General features: G+C 38.3%; 1 protein-coding gene across 1 annotated transcript in view; it reads left to right on the top strand.

The window, feature by feature from the left end:
- The window catches only part of USH2A (usherin), a 593,484-nt gene that overhangs the window by 32,970 nt on the left and 533,328 nt on the right, over positions 1–27,186 (top strand). Inside the window, exons 4-8 of the mRNA XM_075863335.1 lie at positions 255–318; positions 3,698–3,989; positions 7,930–8,114; positions 9,456–9,677; positions 11,956–12,049. Coding sequence (XP_075719450.1) covers positions 255–318; positions 3,698–3,989; positions 7,930–8,114; positions 9,456–9,677; positions 11,956–12,049 — 857 coding nt within the window. The remainder of the gene's footprint in view (positions 1–254; positions 319–3,697; positions 3,990–7,929; positions 8,115–9,455; positions 9,678–11,955; positions 12,050–27,186) is intronic.

Below are 27,186 nucleotides of genomic sequence, written 5' to 3'. Positions count from 1 at the left end.
TTAAAGGTGGCAGCCAGATCGGCTCATTACTTCAGCCTAATGAGGCAGCCGCCATACCACCTTGCTAATCAGAATAAAGAATAGTACAAAACGTTCTTCACAGAAAATCGGAATCTTACTTTTATAGTAAAGAATGAGGCTCTGTTCTCATTAGTTACTGGTGACACAAACTACTCATGTACGAGCCTCGAGCTTTCGACAACTAAATCTTGGATGAACCTCAAGTAACGTGTTCATGTCTTGTATGTCTCCAGGTTCCGATCAGTTTATTGGAAGGATGCAAGATTTCCGGTTGTATCAAGAGGCACTTACAAACAGGTAACAATTTATTTCTTCAAAATATTTGCTAAAATGGACCTATCATGTGCAAAGATGGCACCCGCTATAAAACCTTCGAAATTTTTGGTAAACCTGTGCTTCATTGATATAATTAGATGGGTTTCCATATACATATTAGTCAAGAAAATCTTATGATTAGAGAGGAGTGAACAGTTTAGCTACTTCTCGAAAATCTGGATGGTCAAGAGTCGGCAATAACCGCTTCAAATTGTTAAAGGGGTTGTCCGGGACTTTGATATGGACACCGAGCAACCGCTCCCCTAATATCACTAGCATATTGTACCTGAGCACTTTCCCCCCTATGTAGCATTTGTCGTTTGTCTGCCTCCTGTTGGGAACTGATGTTAAGTTGCCCATTTAGTAAGTATGGCCTGTTTTTATGTTTTTTTTTACTTTGATATTGATGGCCTACTTTTAGGGTAGGCCATCAATACTAGATCAGTGGGGGTCAGACTTTTGACATTCTCACTGTTCTCACCGATGATCTGATGAGTATTGCATCCCATACATGTTTACCAGACATAGCGCCGTACATTTGGTAATGGCTGTGCTTGGTATTGCAGCTCAGTCCCATACGCTTGAACGTGATTGCGCTGCAAAAGGCTACAGTACCAACTACAAAAAAAGCGTCTACTGTGCCAATGTGGGGAACACGAAGCACCGTGGCCCCTTCACTTAACTGATCGGTGGCCATCCAACTCTTGGCACCCCAACCAATCTGATATTGATGGCCTGTCTTAAGGATATGCCATCAATATAAAAGTCCTGCAAAATCCCTTTAATAACATTAGCCAAACAGAAATTTCCTTAAAGAGGCTCTGTCACCACATTATAAGTGCCCTATCTCATACATAAGGAGATCGGCGCTATAATGTAGGTGACAGTAATGCTTTTTATTTAAAAAAAAACTATCTGTTTTCACCACTTTATTAGCGATTTTAGCTTTATGCTAATTAGTTTCTTAATGGACAACTGGACGTGTTTTACTATTGACCAAGTGGGCATTGTACAGAGGAGTGTATGACGCTGACCAATCAGTGACCAATCAGTGACCCATTGATTTAATTGGCACCATGTAATGCTTTATCACAGAGGAGAAATGGAAAACCTGCTCCTGGCTCCCCCACAAACTACAACAAATCCCTACTGGGTCCCAGCACCCTATGATGATAATCATTTCGGGGACCTGTGTAGTATAAGGCTATCCAAAGAGGACCACCCCTTTGGGTAGATTTTTAAGTTTTCCTTGCCATTATTACGTCATGGTCATACAATATAAACATCATACAACGTGTCTTAACCCCTTAATGACCAGCCTATTTTAAACCTTAATGACCAAGCCATTTTTTACGTTTTTCCATCGTCGCATTCCAAGAGCTATAACCTTTTTATTTTTGCGTCGACATAGCTGTATAAGGTCTTGTTTTTTGCGGGACAAGTTGTATTTTTTAATAGCACCATTTTGGGGGACATATTATTTATTGATTAACTTTTATTAACTTTTATTTGGGGGGAAATAGAAAAAAACCTGAAATTGCACCACACTTTTTCGCGTCTTAAATCTACGCCGTTTACCGTGTGATATAAATAACACAATAACTTTATTCAGCGGGTTGTTACGATTGCAGCGATACCAAATTTGTATAGTTTTTGTATGTTTTACTACTTTTACACAGTAAAAACGCTTTTTTTTCAAAATTATTTGTTTTTGTGTCTCTATATTTGAAGAGCCGTAACGTTTTTATTTTTTCGCCGATGCGGTTGTATGAGGGCTTTTTTTTTGTGGGAAGACTTGTAGTTTTTATTGGTACCATTTTGGAGTAGATGCGACTTTTTGATCACTTTTTCTCACATTTTTTTAAAGTCAGGATTCACAGAAAACAGCATTATTTCCATAGTTTTTTTATTACATTTTGTACGGCGTTCACCGTGCGGGTTAAATAATGTAATAGATTTATAGTCGGGGTCGTTACGGACGCGGCGATACCAAATACGTGTAACTTTTTAACTTTATTTTGTTTTTTTAATAGTAAAGCATTTTGTAAGGGGAAAAGCTGGGTTTTTAATTTTTTTCACATTTTTGTTTAAATTAACTTTATTAAACTTTTTTTCACTTTTTTACTAGTCCCATTAGGGGACTATAATATGCGATTCTGCGATCGCTATTATAATACACTGCAATACTTTTGTATTGCACTGTATTACTGCCTGTCCGTTTAACACGGACAGGCATCTGCTAGGTCATGCCTGCGGCATGATCTAGCAGGCATTCGCTCCAGGCAGACTTGGGGACCTTTATTAGGCCCCCGGCTGCCATGGGAGACACAGACACTTGGCGATCGTATGTGCACCGCATCTGAGGGGTTAAACGGGTGAGATCGATACTAATATCGATCTCACCCGTCAGAGCAGGGACGCTCCCAGCCCTCAGCTGCCTCTGGCAGCTGAGAGCAGGGATATTTGACAGCTCCCTGCTCTGTTTACTTATTCCGATGCCGCGACGTAAAAAGTCTATGGCATCGGAATAAGGCCCGTTAGTGACCGACGTAAAAACACGATGGGTCGGTCACTAACGGGTTAAAGGTCAGTTCCCACATTCATTTATTTGAATGGGTTTCTCATGAGATGGTGACTAGAGATGAGCGAATCGATTGTACAAGAATTAAATTTGGTCTTAATTTCTCAAATGTTTCAGATTTGGAAAATTTCGAAACATTTGCTGTTCGGGCCACATGAATTGCATCAAAATGGCAGCCATTGGCGAGCACTGGCCACCATTTTAGAGATTGTAATTTAAGTACCACATGACCTTGGGCTGGTTTCCTCATAATACATTACAGGCAGCCTTCCCGAAATGCACTGCGGTTATCCCTCCCTCTAACCATGTGTTGCTGTCACTTTGAAATTACTAATGTTGGCTTAGCGTTAAGAGCTTGAAAGGGGTTGGATACAGTGCTAGAAGACTTCAAAGAGTCAGACACGAGATTTGCGTCAAATCTATTCAGAATAAATAGAAACGGTTGGCCGATTCAAATGAATTGGACCCGAAAGTAATTTTGCAAAATTTGTTCGTCTCTGGTGATGAAAATCTCTAGTGTGGATAATCCACCACTGAGCAGCCATGTAAAGATGGTAAAGATTTAATCGTCTTGGGGCTAACTTCTTCTTCCTGTCCTCACAGACCCCAGCGGTTGATCTACTGTATCACACCAGTTATAACACCATCTCTTCTTTCACCTCTAAACTCATGAGTTCTTTAATTACAAGATGCATTGATCTAAATTTGCCTTCTTATCAGCCGTTCATTTTTATCAGTGCAGATTCATTTCTTGGATAACCTTGCTTTGCTATTCAACAGAGAAATCCTGGAAGTGTTTTCCGAAAAGTTTCTTCACGTGCCCATTCAGTCAGAATGCAGGTGTCCTAGCAGCCACCCACGTCTTCACCCCTTGGAAGGAAGGTCTTGCCTCCCGAATGGGGTTTACAACAAAACAAAGGATAAAGTTCTAAGGCTAAATCGAGATGCGCACCCAGTGTCTTACATGAATGATAATGATCTTCAGACCACATGGATTTCTTCGGTTTTATCTGCATCAGACTTTGACAAAGGCCTCAATATAACAGTGGATTTAACCAACGGACAATATCAGGTGAAATATCAACCCCATAATATATACCTCACGAAATAACTTTATATACAGCATATTGTAGTGCACAATGCTCTTGTATGAATTCTAGATTTATCTAGAAAACAGAGGGTGGGAATATATTCGCATACATTTTATAAAATAAGCAAAAATTACAACCCGGTTGCACCCCAATCAGGGTATATATACTATTACTGGATATGAATTTTATGCAAAATAGCTAGACCTATTTTGCATAATTTTTCCCAGGGAGCATTGCACTAAAGATTCCTGATTTGCTGGATCTCAGCAAGGAGAATCACTACTCTCTGAAGGGCAGAAATTGGAGATTATACTTCAGTGATGTTTGCACTATGGATGAGTTCTGACAATCTCTCATTCATTTTCATTAAAATGTTTTTTTATCTACAGTATAATGTAAAGAAAAACTCCAGCTGACACATTACATCATATGCCTCACACCCTAACCTCTCCCTCAGTATAATAGTGTTTTTCTACACCCCCTAAAATTCTGTCTAGTTGTTTTTAAAAACAATAGTCCAGTTTCTGTCTGCCATCTTGATTAGGCACTTTTAGCCGACTGGGAGAGTAAATGTTGATATTTAGTAATGTTCAGGGGTGTACAATGTGTAAATACCTGCATTCTATGTGGATAATTGTAATGATGACAAAAGAAATGATGACCTATGGAAAAGGGGATCGATGTCAATAAACACAGTCATCTCAAGAATAGGACATATGTGGATATACCATAAGGAATGTTCCAGGTACTTCTTGCCTAGTCAGTGACTATGGGAACGTGAAAATAATTAGAAGGAAAGTTCTAGAGGGTTGGACTGGCATGAATGACCTCCAAAATTATAATCAATTTGTAAGGGTAATGAGCACAGCTGTTAACAATCCCCAATACCTTTTGGGATATTAAGTTAAAGGGTTTGTCCACTTTTGCCACCATTTGTTTTTCTTTATTGATTCAATGCATCTAAAATTGATAAAGAATCAGTCTTAAATAAAAATTGTGTGTATACAACTTCTATGCTTACCAATGTGTCTCCATTGTTACAGACTACAAAAACACACTGTGTGTAGTCTGATCCGAAAGTCATGCAGTACGCTCTTATATCTGCCCCCTAAGTTAACCTATAGACAGTAGGAGATAAAGTAGATGGTATAGAGTAATGTATGATTGTAGGATCATACTATATACAGGATAACCTGGCCACAAGTGTTCAATTTCCCTACAGCACAGCCACAGGTAAAATGAAGCATTACATGATACACACTAAAATCAATGGTCTGTCCTTGCAATACCAGAAAATGTCTGGTCCTCCAGAGAAAGAGGTGCTGTTTGTAGCTTCTCTCTGCTCTGGCTACTTTCCCCTATATTAACTGAAAATGTCACGTCAAATGGTATCTGAAAATTGGGTTCTCTGAATTAGTCAACCGTAGAAACAATAAAATCATAGCATAACCCCCGCCCCCCTCTTAAATAAAAGGCAAACCAACAAACTGGTTCTACAGCTAATATTGAAATATTTGGGTTCCAAAAACGGATTGCAACAATATCTTATTTGTCTTCTTTAATTCTTGAAGTTTCTTACATCTAGACTGTACATTCGATATCCTCCTGTGCTTGTTCTGTAATTCGGCTTCCCTTTTACGGTTCCTGCAGATTAATAGCTTCCTAAGCTAAATACTTTATCTTTCAACTCCCTCTTCTTCTGTATATATCCCTATAGTGATTATGATGTATGCTCATAATTATCTTGACTAGTGTTCTTATAATTCTTAGCTAATTAGTGTCGCTGAATGCTGCACAGTCAACAATGGTTATAGCCTGCATCCTATGAATACACAGTATAACTATTCAGTGCCAGTTACTCTACAGGATTTCATATAAACATCTGTTTACAGATTACGTCTGCTGCTACATATTTTGGCCATAAACAAATTACAGTAAATAGATGAGATCTCTGAGAACATTTATTACAGAAATCTATGGGGAAAAAATAGTCAAAAAGTCTTTATGATTATGGGAACATAAGGACAGACCCAGGGGGAGAGGGCCCAAATAAAGTCAAAGTTTTCCATTTCCTCCCTCATACCACTACACCCTTTCCTGTTAAAGAATGAACCCTGTGATTTTGTGAAGAGGCGGAGCTTTATGTAAGTTCATACCGCCCATGAGGTACCTGAATAGGCTCCCTCCATTACCACAGATGCATGGGCTGCTACCTTGGTGCACTTCGCTTGTACAGCTCAAGTTCATTCTTACTCCATTTTAGACTAGCAGAGCTAGTAGTGTTGTAACTACTATCGAGCCTACTACAGGGGCAAATTAGGGAGAGCAGTGGTTTAATAATAATTCATATTTGTGCTGCATCTAAGTTTATACTACAAGTCAATGTATGCCTTTATAATAGTCGCAGCGGCTTGACCAAGATGTGAGAAGGATCAAAAAGTAATATTGAGGACCAGTGACATACATAGAAGAGAAGGGCCCCCTTAGTGGGTATCAAAATAGGGCCTTATTATGGTGCTGGGTTTTGTCCCCTTGTAAGGGTCTGTTTGTTTCCCCCTCAACACCATTTCCATTACCATTGGGTCAATTCCCCACCCTGTTTTTGGTAATAATGCAGTTCTTCTGGAGAGGTAAATCTTACGGATGCTCTCGCCACCCAGAAGCAAAGAGCATGGGACCAATCAGGGCTTAGCCATTTCTTTCCACGGACTCCATAGTTGCTGCATCTTTGGTTCATACTGTATGCCATTTATGACTTAAAGGGATGATTACATTTTTACATTACGTGATTACATTTATGACTTAAGGCATGATCACAATAGCATGGCTTTGTTCTTCCACACCAGTGCATAGGTTGTGTGCAGTATTGCAGCTCAGCCCTATTAATTTTAATGGAGCTGAACATCAATACCGGGCACAGTCCATTGACAGGTGTGGCCCTTTTTTGCTGGAATAAAGCAGCTTCTAATTGTGTAAAACCATTTTACCAGTATACTGTTAGTAGATATCGGTGCATGAACTTCTTTAGAATTATCTCTGCATTTTGTTTTTTTTGTTTCTTATTTCTGAATTTGTAAAAAAAATTTTGTTATCTGATGACTGATGCTATTCCATCTAGAAGCTGAACCTGATTTTTGATGAAACTCTGTTACCTTGTTAGCTTTTTAGTGAAATTTCATATGATCACCAGCATATTCCACAGCCCTAGAGATTGTAGAATTGTTTCACCAGGTTCGAGATTCACAGAAATATTTGCATTTTGGAAAATCAATAGGGCACCAAATTTTTAAATGTTTGCTCATTCATAGAGATAGTAGAATTGATTTGCAGCAAATTAAAGCGATTTACATTTTGGAATATCATTGGAAGATTTCCATTGATTCTTTAGAATTTCCCATCATGTTTTTTTTTTGTTTTTGTTTTTACATGATTTTAGAGCAGAACATTGATTCCTCCTATTTGGATACAAGGAGTTCACTTTATTTTCTTGTAATTTCCAATTACATGGTGAATTAAATATCCCAAAGGCCTTGGGTTATGTTCAAGATATATACAAGCCTGATCACCCACTGGGACAATATACTTTATTATTCACTGTTGATCACTTAATGCCTTATATACTCAAAATAGCAAAAATAACAGCCTTTGAAGTGCATTACGAACATCTGCACACAGACCAAGCAACATATTTTTTTATTAAAAAAATAATCGTTATTACCAGGCACTACATTTATTTCCTGCTCAAAAAGTTTTCAAAAGTCTGAAACATCGAACAAATTTTTTTTTTTACGTCTATAACAGAATTAATTCAGCCACGGGGATAGAATTTGGACTAGGGTCTGTTAAGGACTTTCTTCAGATTTTTTTTTTCCATTTTATTTAATTTTTGTAGTAATTCATTTTTTTTACCTTTTTTTCTAGATTTTTTACGTTACTGTTCAATTCTATAGCCCAATGCCAACAGCTTTAAAAGCCCAAAGGAAAAAAAATAGAAACTCGCCCTGGGAAGATTGGCAATACTTTGCAAGTGATTGTACAGACTTTGGAATGGATAATAATGGCTTTTTAGAACACTCAGATTCTGCGAATTGTCTTCAGTTTCCCAGGTAAATTTACAATGGCATAACTTGAAAATGTGGCAATTTTTTTTACAATTTTATGTTTTATGCATTATTGTATGCTACTTTTAGTCTACTTGAACCTGGCATTGCTCTATTATACAGTTTAGCAGAGCTTGTCATAGAGAAGATTAAAAAAAAAAGCCAGGAGGAGAACCGTCAACATTACAACTAAAAATCAATAGGTTTAAAAATATTTGTCTGGTGTTTAGAGCCATATTAACACACATTTCCTGGATAACAAATTCCAAATATATATCGTATGTATGTTTGTTTAAGAGAAACTTGTAAGGACAAACAAACAATCTTCAGACAGAGACCCAAAGAAAATGTTCAAGGGAATGTATCATCAGAAAATGACATTATGTAAATCAGGTTTTTATTATAAATATATATTTTTATACATTGTGTTTTTTCCCCCAAATGGCCACTAGAGAAGTCACAATAGGTTGACACTTCCTGCTTTCTGTAACTCACTTGTCAGCTTTGCTGTGTAGACTGGGAGAGAAATAGAAGAGTCATCTCTATCATTAAAGGGACAGGGGGTTTAATGACAGCTATATTGTACTGCTGGAAAATTAGATAAGGCAGGATAATAACACTATACATTACACACACAGGCAATGCTCTGTTTGCAGTTCTCTAGGAAAGGACCCCCTGACCCCCCTCCTACCTTTGTTGCTGGGCTCCGGGGCACTGAGTTACGAGGTGGCTGGGAGTACAGAAACAAGATCGCTGAGCTACGCGTTTCATGTAACGACTATTCACTTGTATGGGAGTTACAGAAACAGCGTATCTCATAGAGCCCGGCTCTTTCTGTACTTCCGGTCACCTCGTAGCTCAGTGGCCAGAGAGCAGCAATAGAAGATGGGGGGTTAGGTCAAGTGGCTCCATTCTAGAGATAGGTGCAAGTTCCAGAGGTGGGATCGCAAGCTGCTGAACATTTATGGCATACCGCATTAACTCTAATTAAACTAAAATTAAATACATGACACATTCCCTTTAACATCAAATCGACAACTTCACTTTTCTTTTTCCATCAGATAATTTACCATTTGATTCTTTCCGCTGAATCTTCTCCTTCTGATTTTAGGAAATTCTACATTTTACTGCAATTTTGTGTTGGAAACAAGTAATGGATAAACAGGCTTTCAGGATTATTGGATGCCGGAGTAAAGAAATTTCAATGCTGCTTATGTTATTCTTTCATTTTTGTGTCACTAAATATTCAATGTATTGTAAGAATAGGCCATTAAAGTGATTTTATGGGCAATTTGTGGATTTTTAGTTGATTTTGATATGATTTTTAATTGAAATGTCTATTTTTAGAGATACTCCATACTCTAATGGAAATGTGACCCTAAGCCTTCTGACACCAGAACCAAATCATCGTCCAGGTTACAACGACTTTTATAAAACCCGGGATCTTCAGGAGTTTGTTAAAGCGTCTCTAGTGCGGATTCAATTAACTGGTCAATATCACACGGTGGAGTCTAATGTGAGTTTACGACATCGGTATTATGGAATTCGCGAAATTACCATCAGCGGAAGGTAAGACCGTGTTATCATTGCATCTGCTCAGCCCATAAGCACTTTAGTAGCAGCACTATATATTGCTTAATCCATATACAGTGGCGGCTTCTTCCGATATAAGTGAGAGGTTCACTTTTAAAAAAAAAAGTAGTTACAAATATGTATCGTGCACAGAACATGGCAGCTAAATTGGGTATAATATAAGTTATATGAAGAGATTTAGTAGAATTGGTGACTATGGACAAGGCGAGAGTAGGGCTAATTAAGCTAAGATCAGTATATTGAGCACATTATATTAATAAATTCTATGAATAAGTCCTTAGAAACTGACTAAGCATAATATCAATTATAAAGTACGAAGTTCTGCATCTCCCACCTTGGAATTCATGCAAATAGACACACACACACACACACACACACACACACACACACACACACACACACACACACACACACACACACACACACACACACACACACTTGCAGGATATTACCATTCTGTTCATTGTGTATTGAAAATATTTTACCACTAGGTGGTGCTCTAATTTGTTATTTTTGTTGAACATGGACATGTTTAGTCTCAATAGCACTACAGGTGGTTAGCCATGGTATTGCAAGCAAAACAATAAAGGCTATGTACACCTTTGAAAACTTTGTGGGTTTTTTTTTTTTTAATAAAAATGTGTATCAGTATGTTTGGTGCAAATTTCTTATTACTTTTTATTAAAAATGTGTTTTACTTTTTGAGATACAGCTGATTTGTATCTTGTATACAGAGCAGCTGTATCTTGCTCTGAGACCTGAATCCACCTGTTATTAATAACATCTAAGTTATAAAATTAGTCCCGCTGACCTGACGGATACAGGATTCAGTGTTAGATACAGCTGTTCTGTATACAGGATACAAAGCAGCTGTACCACAAAAAGAAAAAATAATTTTTAGTAATAAAAAGTAATTAGAAAAGTGCACCAAACATACAAATACACATTTTAGTTAAAAAAAAAAAATGTTTTCAAAGGTGTACTTAGCCTTTAAAAGCGACTGTCCAGTCCTCTGACCTCCCAGTCGTTCTGGGCAACCATTTAAAAATAACAACATTGCTTTGTGTTAAATAAAAAATACTTACCTTCCCCAGTTGCTGTTATAGGAAAGACTGTGCTAATATCTATGAACAGTCATCAGCAGAATAAAGGAAACTTCTCAGACTCCAAGTTTGAAAAATGCTAGCCTGAAGTCATCACTTTCGCTGCGATCACACCTGTAATTTTTCAAAATTTAGAGAGAATTTTCAGGTTTACATTATATGTAAAGTGACTTTTGCTATAGTAGTTGTGAATAATTGTAATGCAAAACATGAAGAGTTCCTAGAATGCAAATTTGGTCCGCCAATGACCTGAGACGGGCTTCCCCATAATGCCATGCAGGCAGCCTTCCTTCTATCCGTTCCTGTTACTTTGACACCACTAATGCTGGCTTGAATGGGGTTGGATGCAGTTCCAGAAGACAAAAAATCAGACACGTTTTTCAATTTGCGGTGTATAAATTTAGACCAAATAGAATAGAATAGACGATTTTACCGAGTTAGACCTGAAACTAATTTTGGGAAATTAGCCTCTCTATTTACAATATATCTGTGTTGTGTTTTTTATTACTTGATAAATTTGATTATTTTGGCCAGCACTAGGGGGAGTTATATGTATATGGATTTCTACTGCTAGTATTGAACTCAATTGGAGCTGTATACATCTGTCTGCAGAGAGCTCCCGCTAATGGTGGCTGCAGATAGCCAATATGATTAAGTCAAAGCAAGAATGGAAGCAGTTTAGTGCCAACCCCCCTCTCACCATGGGCCCCATAGCAGCTGTGTGCTCTATAGTAGGTAAGGGAGTTTAAACCTTTATCTTTTGAACGGAACCTATCCAGAAGAGTAGCCGGGGGGAGCTGGCAGGGCATGTGTCAGGGGAGCAGCAACAAATCACATAACATTTCCACGAGAGGAGAGGTGAACTGTGCGGTACGTGCTTCATTTCACCAGGAAACTGTAGTGAAGTTGAAGATAATAATTAGCAAATTATTTTATTATCGACTGAAGGACATGGATTACAGATTATCCGCACCTCTCTAAACGAAAATAGCATTTTGCAGCTATTTTAATTATATTTTCCTATAATAGATGTTTTACTTAGCCTGTACTCTCAACACATTACAGTCTCCATAAAAGTTGCTTGATTACACAGTCATTGTCAGGGAAATGTCAGGACTAACTCCAGATAACTACTTCATTTTCTATTGCAGATGTAATTGCCATGGGCATGCTAATTCTTGTGATACAAGTGTTTCACCTTACAAGTGCCTATGTGACACCAAGAGCTTCACCGATGGGGATAATGTAAGACTTTCAATTCTTGTTTTGTAACATTTTTTTAATTAGTAACACAGGAGGGAACTGGAAAAGTTTCCATTAACAGCACTTTCAACGTTTTCAAGACCCAAAAGCTATTTGTCACTATAAAACCAGATATTGGTATTCATTTGATGTTTCCACGTCTCCTCAGAAAATTATACTTGTGTTTTTTCACAGAAAAGTCAAGAAGTTATTTTATGGCGATAGGAAAAAAGTTTTTGCGCCTTTTTAGTGTCTGCTATTATTTAATAAATCTTCCAACAAAATAAAACATTAAAGGGTTATTCCCATCTTATAAAGTGATAGGGATATGCCATTACTTTATGATAAGTAGGATTCCAACCTCTGGGAACCACACCGATCCTGAGAATGAAGGGGATGCGTCCTCTTCTAAGTATTTCCAGCACAGAGGCGCTTCCGGGAACCCAGATGTGCAGGGGAATTGCAGCTGACCCCATTAACTGCCATAGCGCTGTGGCCTCTTCTGTATACTGTTTTTTTTCTGCACATCGGCGCCCTGGCCACCCACTGTGCACTGGATGTGGTCGGCTGCACTGCCCTGCACGGTTGGGTGGCCAACTGCGGTAATGAGCTGCTCACCGCAGGTCTCATTTCTTACACCTTTACGGTGCTATTTTCTGATGACTTTACATTATCCCTGTAGCAGGTGCAACAAGGGGGAAACAGGCGTGGTATTACATACCGGCCTTTCAAGTGAATGGCCGTCCATGTAATACTTGAGTCCTCCATAGCGAGATCTTCTTTTTGTTAACAGTTAACCCCTTCTTGCTCATCGAAGTGTCTTAAGCAAGGGATACACCTCTAAGGCATCCATATATACCATTAAGAGAATATAGAAAGGGGTTGACTTTGTGAGACAATCCCCTTTAAATGTATTGAAAAAATAGTTGGGTAATGTTCCAGGAGAAAAAATAGTTGGGTAATGCTCCAGAATAATCATTTTTTTTTATATTTTATTTTTTATTTATTGATCTGGTTCAACATATTTCACGTAGGATTTACGAAATACTGCACTTACTAGATATAATTTTTTGTATTTTTTCTCTTTTGCCTAATTACCTATGTAACCCCCCGTTGTTAGCCAATTGCACAAAGGCCATACTGCTCACTATTCCGGAGCTGCACAACCTCTATGGGTGGCCATAAAGGCCCAGATATTCTCACCTAAGAGCGATGCTTTAGGGAAGAATACCTCTGTACATACAGAATTCCAAAAAGCAAGTCACTATCTTTTTTCTGTGAGCTTCTCATGGAATCCCACAAAGGAAAACTCAATATGCCTCCGATTGAAATTAGGTGCATGCAGAGGTACAGTAAGGGCCCAAACACTTATATTGGCATCATATTACAACTTAGAGCGGCGCATGGATGAGCCCTAAAGATGAGAGGAGAACAATGATCCTTGATAGCAATTAAAATAAATTTAGGACCTTGCGGTGAATAAATTCTTCTATGTACGAATGATTTTCAATAACCCTTTATATCACCTTTATCTAGAATAAATTAAAATTTTGCAGATAAACAGGACACACCGTAGCCATAAATTCTCCCCTGCTCATCAAACACCAGAAGAAATCTTTTCCCGACTTGATAACAATAAGTGGGATTCTAGTCTTTCATTAGCAGGACTGGCTAGATCAAATTAATTGAGAGAGATTTTCCCCTAAACCTACACATGCCCCTTACGGGAAATAACAAGCAAATTGTTTTATTGTTGCATTAAATTTTAATATTACGTTTCCAGTGTCTTCTTTCTGTGCAAGCAAATTAAATAAATCTTTTGATAGAAAGACATATCTTTTTACTGCTCGGAAAATTGCCTTAATCATTTAAACACTGTGCCCTCCTGTAGCTAATGTTTTTCATGCCTTTTAGATTTTCTGCAGGCAGGTATATCTTGTTTTGCAGGCCTCCAGGTTGATGTTGTTTCTTATCTTGGAACTCTTTTATGTCTTCTTATAATATAATTATCAGGACGGTGCATAACTTGGCAAATTTGTATTGACTAAATTTTACTTTTGGAAGGAAATGATTTCTCTTTTTTATTATTTAATATTCTGACTTCAAAGCTTCTACATATTCATTTCCTCTAAATGATTTATAATTTTTTTTTATGTGCATGTAATAAAAGGTGAAAAGAGAAAATTACTGCGTTTTGATCAAATAAAACTGAACAAAAATAAAAAAAATGTACGAAATGTGTGTGTGTATATGTGTAGGTGTATATATATATATATATATATATATATATATATATATATATGTGTAGATATATATATGTGTAGATATATATATGTAGATATATATATATATATCTACACATACACACATACACACATACATACTTTCATATATTTTGCTGCTTTCAAAAGTATTTAACCCCATTTAGACTTGTTCTTTGCCTATAATAACAGTTTCTACCAGATTTGCACATGTTTGAGAGAGATTTCTCTCCATTTCGACCCTACCTGGCAAAGTTACTCCAGATTTTTCTGGTTGGTTGGATGACGTGTATAGGCTTCAATTTTTCAATAGAGCCACTCGATTTGGTTGAGCCATTGTATTCACCTCGTTGTTCACCACTACTGTGTTGCTTGGCATTGTACTTGGGATCATTGTCCAGCTGACAGGTACGTTTTCTCCCAAGCTTTAATTTTTTAACAGATCACAGATCTACCAGGATTTGCCTTCCACCCACTCGTTTTTTTTTTTTCGTTTGCCGATGAATGGGCAATGTTAGATTTACACTTAGAATTTTGCTAAAAATGTCATTTGTCATATCTGACATGAAGCAATCTCCCACATTGATCTGTGTCGGGGATTCCGCTACTGGAGAAGCCCCTGGTGTCACTATCCATATATGGCTACTCCTGGAGCGGAATCCCCCCTCTGGCAGGGGATTCCCCTTTTAGAGTTAACCCCTGACGTCACTGTCCATATATGGACAGAGACATCAGGGGCTTCCTGTAGGAGCGGGATCTTCGGCCAGAGGGATTCCGCTCCTACAGGGAGCTACAGTGGTGCTATTTACAGGAAGGGGGTGCCATTTACGGGGAGTGGCACTATCTGCACTGGGCATATTGCTAAATACAGGGGGGATGTTGCTATCTACAGGGGGTGGCGCTATCTACAGGGGGTGGTGCTATCTACAGGGGGAATGGCGCTATCTACATGGGTACTTTGGCATTATATTGCCACTATCTACAGAGGACACTGTGGCGCTATCTACGTAGGCACGGCATGTGGCACTATGTGGGCATTATCTACAGGGAGAACTGTGGCACTATGTGGGCACTGTGGCACTATTTACAGTGGGCACTATCTATGAGGGCAATCTAGCGCTATCTATATTGGTATTGCATCACTACCTACATAGGCACTGTGGTGCTTTCAGGGGGTTGGGACAAAAAACCCTAACAAATAAAATTCATCCATTTTTTTAATGTATGTGAAAAATGGATGGCAAATGGCGGTTAAAAGCGGTCAGACGACCGGGAAATGGATTAAAATTTTGACACACTGATGCAAAACAGCCATGAAAAACTGACAGTAGATTCGTTGTTGACAGCCATTTTTTTTTCAAGGTCGTTTGTATATAGCCTTATAGCCCTCTTCACTCTCCCCTCACAGCGATCCAGGGTGATGGAGAGAGAAGAGGACTAATTGTTACAGAGCTCTACAGTGTATATATATATATATATATATATATATATATATATATATATATATATATATACACACACATTTACAAGAAAGTTTTTTTTACATTTCAAGTGATTTGTCTGCTAATAATAAAAATTAAAACCGCAATTACTTAAACTAATCTAGAAAATGAAAGCCTCGTAAGTCTTGTAAAAAAAAACAAAGTAAAAATAGTTGTGATATTCAAAGCGGTTCCAAAGATATTATCATTTAAAGAAGTGCATATCAAAAATGGAAAATTTGACCTGGACACCGGCATTAATGACCCTTGGTCATGAAAGGGGTAATTTTATTAGAATCCTCTTTGGTCTTCATGTATACAGATTTCCATTAGCTACAAGTTTATCCTGCTTAAATTGAGGGGTATTTTATCTAGAAACTCTGATCTTTTTTAATAATTCACAGAGGGGAAAAATAAGACAAATCTGATGACTTTTATAGGCACTGTATTTGTATAAATCATAATTTTTATAATAATACAAATAATAATAATAATAATAATAATAATAATAATAATTATTTAACTAGAGCATATACATCCCCCAATATTGTGCACAAGCTGAATTATCATTTCTAAAAATGTAATTTTTAGAAAAGAAAAAAAAAATCTTGAAGCATGAAAAAAAGTCTTGGAAGATGTTGCATAAAAATTGTTAAAATTTGAATGCCGTAATAAATAAAACACCAATTATAGGCTTCTATACAATACAACACCTGTGGTTCTACCCATTCCTTTATCAAAGTCTTAAATACATACAGTATGCTCTGTTCATATTGTGTTTCAGGTTTATGTTCGGCACATATCCATGGAAACACTCTACATATGCAACATGCGTAAATCCCCGACGTATACCATAAAGTTGCATACACCATCCATAGTCTCATGTTAAAAAAACATGAAACATTTTTATTAGGTGGCCAACTATAAAGAAAAGTGTTTCCTATAAAGTATAAAAAAAAGGCATGTTAATATAAGCCTGCCCATCTTTTGGGCCTATAGAGTTCTATGGGCATGTTCAGCATATGCGCCGGGGTATATCCACACCAAATGTGGTGAGAACATAGCCTAACATATACAAGTTAAAAAGTAAAAAGATGGAAGGGTCATTGAACTTCACATGTTTTCTTGTTGGACACTTAAAAGGGTTGGCTTATTTAGAGACAACCCCTTTCAGAATGCGGCCCCTGGGGCGATCAATTGATCGACTCGGGTCCTGCTCCCGGCACTTCAGCAAATAACTGTTATAGCCGGGTTTCTGGCTCATAAAAGGTATGAGACAACTCTCCTGTGATGTGTAGTAAAAAAGGACCTTTCAGCTCTCCTGACAGATCACTTTAGTAAATACTTGTATTCCCATAAAATAATAATACCGAAGGCTCTTTTGTTACAACTTTGCATGGTGTCATTCCTCTATTATTCCTCCTGTAAATGTATAAATAGATTGACAATTTTGCCTTACCATTCTTCTTGTCAATGGGGTGTATCTTACTCAATCTGACACTGTCCAATGAGTCCTAACAGAGTCAGAAGTTGTAGGGACACGCCCCTTTGACAAGGCAGATGTCAACACCCTGTAGTCAATTTATTCATGCATTTCCAGGAGGAATAAGGGAGGAACGGCACAACACATGCTCCAGAATTGTTATTTTATGGGAAATATAAGTATTTTCTAAAACACACACACACACACACACACACACACACACACACACACACACACACACACACACACACACACACACACACACACACACACACACACACAGCTGACCGTACTCTTTAAGGTGGGAGAACACAAAACGTAGCCCAATATAATTTTCTTATAAAGAGATTCCATGAGATAACTTCTCCTTAAGACATTAACCTAATCAGAGAAAGGTACAAATTTCCAGACCAGTTTCCAATTTTCTTTCACAAGCCTTATCTTTATAACCAATTTGTATTCACAGTCTCTCTTGAAATTGATTGCCAATGCATTGGTAAGGCTTTGTAAATTGAATAGAAAATGAATTGGCAAGAAAAGTTAATATCAGGGGTACTCGCCGGTAAATCATTAGCCAACTGGTTGAAATGTCAGGTTCACATGCCATTCATATTAAAGCTACTCATGAATATTAACATTTTTTTGTGTTTGATATATATGGTATTACGGATTAGAACATTTTTCTACAAACGGAGTTGGGGCATAATTGATATATATCATCATCTTATGAATTATTAATAGATAAGTATCTTAATGATGTCAGTATAGTGTATCCCCTGCACTTCCTTAGGAATCTAATTTACTGCGAATCTGCCGGAATCTTCATAATAGAAAACAGATTTTAAGATGTTCTTAAAGGACCTTTCTCCGCCTGCACAACAGGAGAGAGAAGCCACTTTATTAATTTTATTTTGCTAGAGGGTCTCAGAACATAAACACAGTAATCTGATTCAATTACCAAGTAAATGAGAATATGACAGAATATTGGTCCTATCTGGTATTTAAGAACTGCGAGCTGATATTTCTGTGCTGTACAAATGTAGCGCAAAACGTGTCTTAGGCATGGGTGTAGATATATGGGGTGCAGAATTTACAGTCGCACCTAGGACCTGGCGCCTAAGGGAGTCCGATGTTCCCTCTACCACATAAGACACCCGTTTTATAAATTGCGCATTGTAGGTGGGGACTGTTACACATTTTGCTTTGGTGCCCAGGAGTTGCAAGCTACGCCAGTGTTGGCATAGCACAAAATATTATCGGGTATTTTTACTGTATTTTTTTTAATTGGTAGCTAACTGTATAGAAAAGTGTATACACTGCCAATATATACCTGACCAGCAGATGACAAAAGGACACTATTTTGGCATCTGTCGGGCTGATTGACGTCTATGGACATGTTCAGCTTATGTGCCGGGAGCATTTCCTGAAACATATGCCATACATACACACTAAACATGGTGAGAACATAACCTAACAAATGCAAATAAAATGTACAAAAAAAAACACAAAATGGATGGGTTATTGAATTTCACATCGTCTGTTGTAGGGCACTTAAGGTGGCAGAACACAAAACAGCCCAATATAGTAGTAGATGGGGGGGCTCGGTTACAGATTTTGTACTGGGGCCCAGAAGGTTCAAGTTATGCCCACGGTCTTATGTTCGCATGGCACAAAATATAATCATGTATTCTAAATGTATAGACCAGTGTTGTTAAATCTGACATATTGTGGAGGCCCCAAATGTGGCCCTTGACTCCATCAAAGGGCCGCAAATATTCAACCAGGACTGAGTCAAGGGATAGGCACATACAGACTTTTTCACTCAGCATTATTTATTGCATGTATGTTTTACGTTTTTTTTATTTTGCTAAAGCAGCAAGACCACAAAAAAACCCAAAAACTTTTAAAAACAATTCTTCAAAAATTTATTGTTTTTTTTAAAAAAAAACTAAAAAAACAGGCATATAAAAAGCCTGAACATATAAACATACACAGGCAAGGTCTTAGGTTGGTTGTGCCATGTGCCATGTGCAGTACCTTCTATTGATGCCCCTGTCTTATGGTTTTCCATTTAGTGCCCAAATAATATAATGATAGAGGGCCCAAATTACATTGCCATAAGGCGCCCAACTAACACTGTCCGATACATAATCTAGGAAATGTTGTTGCATCCATGGCATGAAGTATAGGAACGGGGGTACAAGTTTTGTGCCCACGCAACCAGAGCCATTGGTGCGCCCTTCGGTCGTGACAGATGAGGTGTCCTGTGTGGCCGCACAGTTTGCACAACTTTTAGGGGCAGTTCACACAGAGTTTTTTGACACTTTTTTTCGACGCGGAAAACCACGTTGGAAAACGCGCCAAAAAACGGCCGAAAATGCCTCCCATTAATTTAAATGGGAAGTGGAAGTGTTTTTTCCCACGACTGGAAAAACCGGCTTGCGGGAAAAAGTAGGGACATGCCCTATCTTCGGCCGTTTATGCTTCTGACCTCCCATTGACACAGAATTTTGAGGCAGATTTTTCTCCTGCAAAAAACTCCATGTGAACCCAGCCTGAGGCCTTCTCTGGGCCGTCAGTTGGGCATCACTACTACAGAGACATAGCTTGAAGCTCCTAATGCAAATTTAGTTACTGTAGTCCAGCTAATAAACTATCAATGATGTCACTAGCGAAAATACACATCAGACTGTATAGAAAACACTAAAAATGAAATACAGCTCAGTTACCCAGATATTACATCATTGTACAGTGAACGTGTTATTAAAGCGGTTGTACCATCAGGATTACCCCTTCCTAAATGGCTGTCTGTTCATAACAGAGCAATGACATCTATGACCGACGTTTTCAAACATATTATAAGAAATCCTGATGGATCCCATTGACTTAAATTTGAGTCCAACAGATTTCTTTTAGGGTTTTCTTATTTTTCCCGACACGATAATTTGACGATAACATTTTTTTATCAGGCACAGCAGCTCGTCAGTACATGTGGCTAGTACCGCAGCTCAGCCCTTTCTGATAAATGGTCGGGGTCCCATGGGTGGTAATCAAACATTGATGGCCTTAATTCCTATCTATCTAATCTATCTATGTCCTATCTATGTCCTATCTATGTCCTATCTATGTCCTATCTATGTCCTATCTATCTATCTATCTATCTATCTATCTATCTATCTATCTATCTATCTATCTATCTATCTATCTATCTATCTATCTATCTATCTATCTATCTATCTATCTATCTATGTCCTATCTATGTCCTATCTATGTCCTATCTATCTATCTATTATCTATCTAATATCTATCTCACATCTATCTCACATCTATCTCACATCTATCTCACATCTATCTCACATCTATCTCACTATCTATCTATCTATCTATCTATCTATCTATCTATCTATCTATCTATCTATCTATCTATCTATCTATCTATCTATCTATCTATCTATCTATCTCATATCTATCTATCTATCTATCTATCTATCTATCTATCTATCTATCTATCTATCTATCTATCTATCTATCTATCTATCTATCTATCTATCTATCTAACATCTATCTATCTGACATCCATCCATCCATCTATCTCATGTCTGTCTATCTCACGTCTGTCTATCTCACGTCTGTCTGTCTCACGTCTGTCTGTCTGTCTCACGTCTGTCTGTCTCACGTCTGTCTGTCTCACGTCTGTCTGTCTCACGTCTGTCTGTCTCACGTCTGTCTGTCTCACGTCTGTCTGTCTCACGTCTGTCTGTCTGTGTTTGGTAGAATGTATTTAGCGCTCAAATGTACAGATATGCATTGTGCTTTTAATATTTGGACCCAGAGAGCTGTTCTTGGGATCAGTTGTTTCTTTTCTCGTGTTTCCCACATCTCATCCATACTAAACTTTGTATGGACAATGAAGTTTGTCTTCATAGCATTATCATAAGATACAGAATGCTGTAAATCCCATATTACAAAACAAACCCTATAAAAACAATATATATAGCGGACAGTAACTCCATGCACTTTATTTTTGGATAATAAACCTGACAACCTTCTAGGGGATTTTCTGTCCTGGACACAAAACTATTATTTTGAATGAACAGTTAAAGGAACTGTAGATTAGGACTCAAAGGAGATTAATGGATATAATTAAACTAATAGACATGTGAACTCCTATGATTTATTTTTACAATTGCGCCATTAATCAGAAATTTAAATCCTTAATAAGCCTGAATTTGCAATTTTTTTTGTAGCGTATACATAACAGAAATGTCTTTGTGAAGTGTCTTTGCCCCAGTTTCTAGCACCTGGGTAATCCAGGCCGCTATACTTTTGTCTTTGGACACAACTTTTGAGCTGTGCGCTGAAGGGCAATTTCCCCACCAGTCCCCACGTTACATTGACGGCAATTGTTATCTGAGGGCTGAAGTTTGGGCTTATTTAACAGTATAACAGTGTTTAAACTTTTTATAGCAGTAGATATACACATATCACTATCTTATATCTAAACATATCCATGTGTACATCAAAAAATTTGTTGCGCGTGATGTCGCATCAAGTTTTAGACCCATTTATGAAGCAGATGTGTCAAAAAGAGCAAATGTTTAGACTTCATTGGACACTCAAAAATTTCAAAAACGGGCATGGCTTCATGAAAACGGGCATGGCTTCACGAAAACGGGCATGGCTTCACGAAAACGGGAATGGCTTCACGAAAACGGGAATGGCTTCACGAAAACGGGAATGGCTTCACGAAAACGGGCACGGCTTCACGAAAACGGGCACGGCTTCACAAAAACGGACACGGCTTCACGAAAACGGGCACGGCTTCATGAAAACGGGCATGGCTTCATGAAAACGGCCATGGCTTCATGAAAACGGCCATGGCTTCATGAAAACGGCCATGGCTTCATGAAAACGGGCATGGCTTCATGAAAACGGCCATGGCTTCATGAAAACGGCCATGGCTTCATGAAAACGGCCATGGCTTCATGAAAACGGGCATGGCTTCATGAAAACGGGCATGGCTTCATGAAAACGGCCATGGCTTCATGAAAACGGCCATGGCTTCATGAAAACGGCCATGGTTTCATGAAAACAGGCATGGCTTCATGAAAACGGCCATGGCTTCATGAAAACGGCCATGGCTTCATGAAAACGGCCATGGCTTCATGAAAACAGGCATGGCTTCATGAAAACAGGCATGGCTTAAAATGCACCAAAACTAATTCAACCAAGAGGTGGTGTAAGGTATGTTAAAGTGTCTCCAAATGGATCATACAACGCGAATAGTACACGAATATTTCATTTCTTCCTCAAGAATACAAAAAATGACCTCCATTTATGGAGTTTGCAATGAACCCCGAATATGGAGGTGACCATTACTTTATAGTATGGTAACCACATAAGTAATTGTTCCAGCTCTTCTCCTCCATTACTCTTTCATTATCCTCAGAACCTATATCATTATCTTGACATTGACGCCATAATCAACTCAAATTACCGCTGATGATAAAATCCTGCAGTGCTTAAGATTGATAGCGTTGAGGAATATGTCAGCCCTGTGTGGGCCAAGCAGAGCCCCTCTACAACGTTCATTTCCCTGACCTTATTTCCGAGGTAGATGTCAATTATTTATTTCTACTTTCCTATGGTGATGTTTTAAACATCCTACCCTACTTGTTATTCCTGCTGGCATTGCGACTGTCCTTTGATATTATTCTTTAGTACATCAAATGGGAACATTTTAGTATTTTTTTGATTGCCCTGATAGTTTCATGCAAGTTTTAATGTATTCAGTTCAAAGATCTTAAGAAAGTCTGGCTCATTACTGGATAGGCAATAAAAAACAGAAATGATTCAGACAGAGTATATTGAGCGATATTTCCCAACAGAAAAAGTGAACACGGATTCATTACATCTGACCACAAATGTGTAGGGGTTTTCAAGAAAATTAGGAAAGTGGATGACATTCATAGATTTGCTATCAATGGAGATAGATAGATAGAGATAGATAGAGATAGATAGAGATAGATAGAGATAGAGATAGATAGTCGATAATATTTACTTTTTCTAAAATGTAAGAAAATGTATGTGGTCAATCAATATTAGTTTTTCCCTTTTTCTTTTTAAATAATGTGAAGTATTGTTATTTATGAGTTTTTATTTGTGAGTTTTTATTTTTCCTAAAAAACATACATACGCATATATATATATATATATATATATATATATATATATATATATATATATATATACACACATATATATATATATATATATATAAGTATTTGATCCCTTGCTGATTTTGTAAGTTTGCCCACTGTCTAAGTCATGAACAGTCTAGAATTTTTAGGCTAGGTTAATTTTACCAGTGAGAGATAGATTATATAAAATTAAAAAAACAGAAAATCACATAGTCAAAATTATATATATTTATTTGCATTGTGCACAGAGAAATAAGTATTTGATCCCCTACCAACCATTAAGAGGTCAGCCTCCTCCAGACCAGTTACACGCTCCAAATCAACTTGGTGCCTGCATTATAGACAGCTCTTACATGGTCACCTGTATAAAAGACTCCTGTCCACAGACTCAATGAATCAGTCTGACTCTAACCTCTACAACATGGGCAAGACCAAAGAGCTTTCTAAGGATGTCAGGGACAAGATCATAGACCTGCACAAGGCTGGAATGGGCTACAAAACCATATGTAAGACTCTGGGTGAGAAGGAGACAACTGTTGGTGCAATAGTAAAAAAATGGAAGACATACAAAATGACTGTCAATCGACATCGATCTGGGGCTCCATGCAAAATCTCACCTCGTGGGGTATCCTTGATCCTGAGGAAGGTGAGAGCTCAGCCGAAAACTACACGGGGGGAACTTGTTAATGATCTCAAGGCAGCTGGGACCACAGTCACCAAGAAAACCATTGGTAACACATTACGCCGTAATGGATTAAAATCCTGCAGTACCCGCAAGGTCCCCCTGCTCAAGAAGGCACATGTACAGGCCCGTCTGAAGTTTGCAAATGAACATCTGGATGATTCTGAGAGTGATTGGGAGAAGGTGCTGTGGTCAGATGAGACTAAAATTGAGCTCTTTGGCATTAACTCAACTCGCCGTGTTTGGAGGAAGAGAAATGCTGCCTATGACCCAAAGAACACCGTCCCCACTGTCAAGCATGGAGGTGGAAACATTATGTTTTGGGGGTGTTTCTCTGCTAAGGGCACAGGACTACTTCACCGCATCAATGGGAGAATGGATGGAGCCATGTACCGTCAAATCCTGAGTGACAACCTAGTTCCCTCCACCAGGACATTAAAAATGGCTCGTGGCTGGGTCTTCCAGCACGACAATGACCCGAAACATACAGCCAAGGCAACAAAGGAGTGGCTCAAAAAGAAGCACATTAAGGTCATGGAGTGGCCTCGCCAGTCTCCAGACCTTAATCCCATCGAAAACTTATGGAGGGAGCTGAAGATCCGAGTTGCCAAGCGACAGCCTTGAAATCTTAATGATTTACAGATGATCTGCAAAGAGGAGTGGGCCAAAAATCCATATAACATGTGTGCAAACCTCATCATCAACTACAAAAACGTCTGACTGCTGTGCTTGCCAACAAGGCTTTTGCCACCAAGTATTAGGGCATGACCACACGTGGCGGATTTCCTCCGCAACTGTCCGCATCAATGCCGCACAGAATCTGCGTTGCAGATTCTGCTGCGGATCTGCACAAAATGTGCAGTAAATTGATGCGGACTAGCTGCTGCGGACTGCGGTAAAAGTACTTCCCTTCTCCCTATCAGTGCAGGATAGAGAGAAGGGACAGCACTTTCCCTAGTGAAAGTAAACGAATTTCATACTTACCGGCCGTTGTCTTGGTGACGCGTCCCTCTTTCGGCATCCAGCCCGACCTCCCTGGATGACGCGGCAGTCCATGTGACCGCTGCAGCCTGTGCTTGGCCTGTGATTGGCTGCAGCCGTCATTTAGACTGAAACGTCATCCTGGGAGGCCGGACTGGAGACAGAAGCAGGGAGTTCTCGGTAAGTATGAACTTCATTTTTTTTTACAGGTTGCTGTATATTGGGATCGGTAGTCACTGTCCCGGGTGCAGAAACAGTTACTGCCGATCGCTTAACTCTTTCAGCACCCTGGACAGTGACTATTTACTGACGTCTCCTAGCAACGCTCCCGTCATTACGGGAGCCCCATTGACTTCCTCAGTCTGGCTGTAGACCTAGAAATACATAGGTCCAGCCAGAATGAAGAAATGTCAAGTTAAAAAAGCAAGACGGATCCGCAGCACACATAACATGTGCATGACAGCTGCGGACTTCATTGCGGAAATTAGAATCTCCATTGAAGTCAATGGAGAAATTCCGCCATGAGTCCGCCACTGCTCCGCAACAGACAGATCATGCTGCGGACACCAAATTCCGCTCCGCAGCCTATGCTCCGCAGCGGAATTTTACGCCTTGTCTAAACGAACACTGCTAAATTAAAGTGTAAGTCAATGGAAAAAACGGCTCCGCTGCGGATTAACGCTGCGGAGTGTCCGCAGCGGAATTTAAGTGAAATTCTGCCACGTGTGAACCCAGCCTTAAGCCTTGTTTGCCAAAGGGATCAAATACTTATTTCTCTGTGCACAATGCAAATAATTATATATAATTTTGACTCTGTGATTTTTTTTTTATTTTTTTATTTATATAATCTATCTCTCACTGGTAAAATTAACCTAGCCTAAAAATTCTAGACTGCTCATGTCTTTGACAGTGGGCAAACTTACAAAATCAGCAAGGGATCAAATACTTATTTCCTTCACTGTATATATATAGTATCAAATAGCATATCATAACAGAAAAACTTCTAAGATGAATCTTTACAATTAGTCTATTTGGGAATTTTTTTAGCTCTGATATTTTTCACTTTTTTTTTTTTTTAAATAAAACACCGTTTTATAGGATTTTTAAAAACGTTTCAATTTTTTTTTCTAAAAATAAAAATGGTACTTTTTTTAGATACAGTTTCTATATATTTTGAATACATCGAAGCTGTATCTTGCGCTCAAAATTCAATCCGTCAGGTCAACAGGACTGACGGCATCGGTGAAAGCGGGTCCTGCGTGATGCAGCTATTATCGATCACAGTTAACAACTTAGATGTGAGCGATAACAGCTGGATCCTGTAAGTCAGAGACACGTAGGACCTGCTGTCACCAAAGCTTTCAGTCCCACTGACCTGACAGGTTTGGCTTCGAGCGTAAGATAAAGCTTCTATGTATCCAACATAAATCCTTAATAAGCCTGAAGCTGTATCTCAAAAAGTATAAAAAATTGAAAAACAATTAAAAAGTTGTTTAACCTATTAATGACCAGGCCATTTTGTGTGTTAATGACCAGGGATAATTTTTTGTTTTTTCACGGTTGCATTCTAAGAATCGTAACTTTTTTTTTATTCTGTCGACATAGCCGTATAAGGGCTTGTTTTTTTGCGGGACGAGTTGTATTCTTCAATTGCATAATTTTTGGGTGCATATAGTGCATTGATTAACTTATTTTATTTTTTATGGTGGGAATGGGAGAAAAAAGAAATAAATTTTGCCACTGTTTTTTGCGTTTTTTTGGACGCCGTTCACCCGGCTAACTTTATTGTTTGAGTCGTTATGATTGCGGTGATACCATATATGTGTATGTGTTACTTGTTTTTTTACACTTTTAAAATAAAAACTACTTTTTGGGGGAAAAAGTGGTTTTATTTTATTTTTACTGTAAACTTTTTTTATTTTTTTTCATAAACTTTAGCCGTTTAACTTTTTTCTTTGTCCCACTAGGGGACTTCACCATGCGCTTATATAATGCTTTGGTATACTTAGTATACCAAAGCATTATTGCCTGTCAGGGTATGTGCACACGCAT

The sequence above is a fragment of the Rhinoderma darwinii genome, chromosome 4, assembly GCF_050947455.1.
Source record: "Rhinoderma darwinii isolate aRhiDar2 chromosome 4, aRhiDar2.hap1, whole genome shotgun sequence".
NCBI lineage: Eukaryota > Metazoa > Chordata > Amphibia > Anura > Rhinodermatidae > Rhinoderma > Rhinoderma darwinii.
Note: the sequence above shows the minus strand (reverse complement) of the source record. Positions and strands in the feature narration are given on the sequence as shown.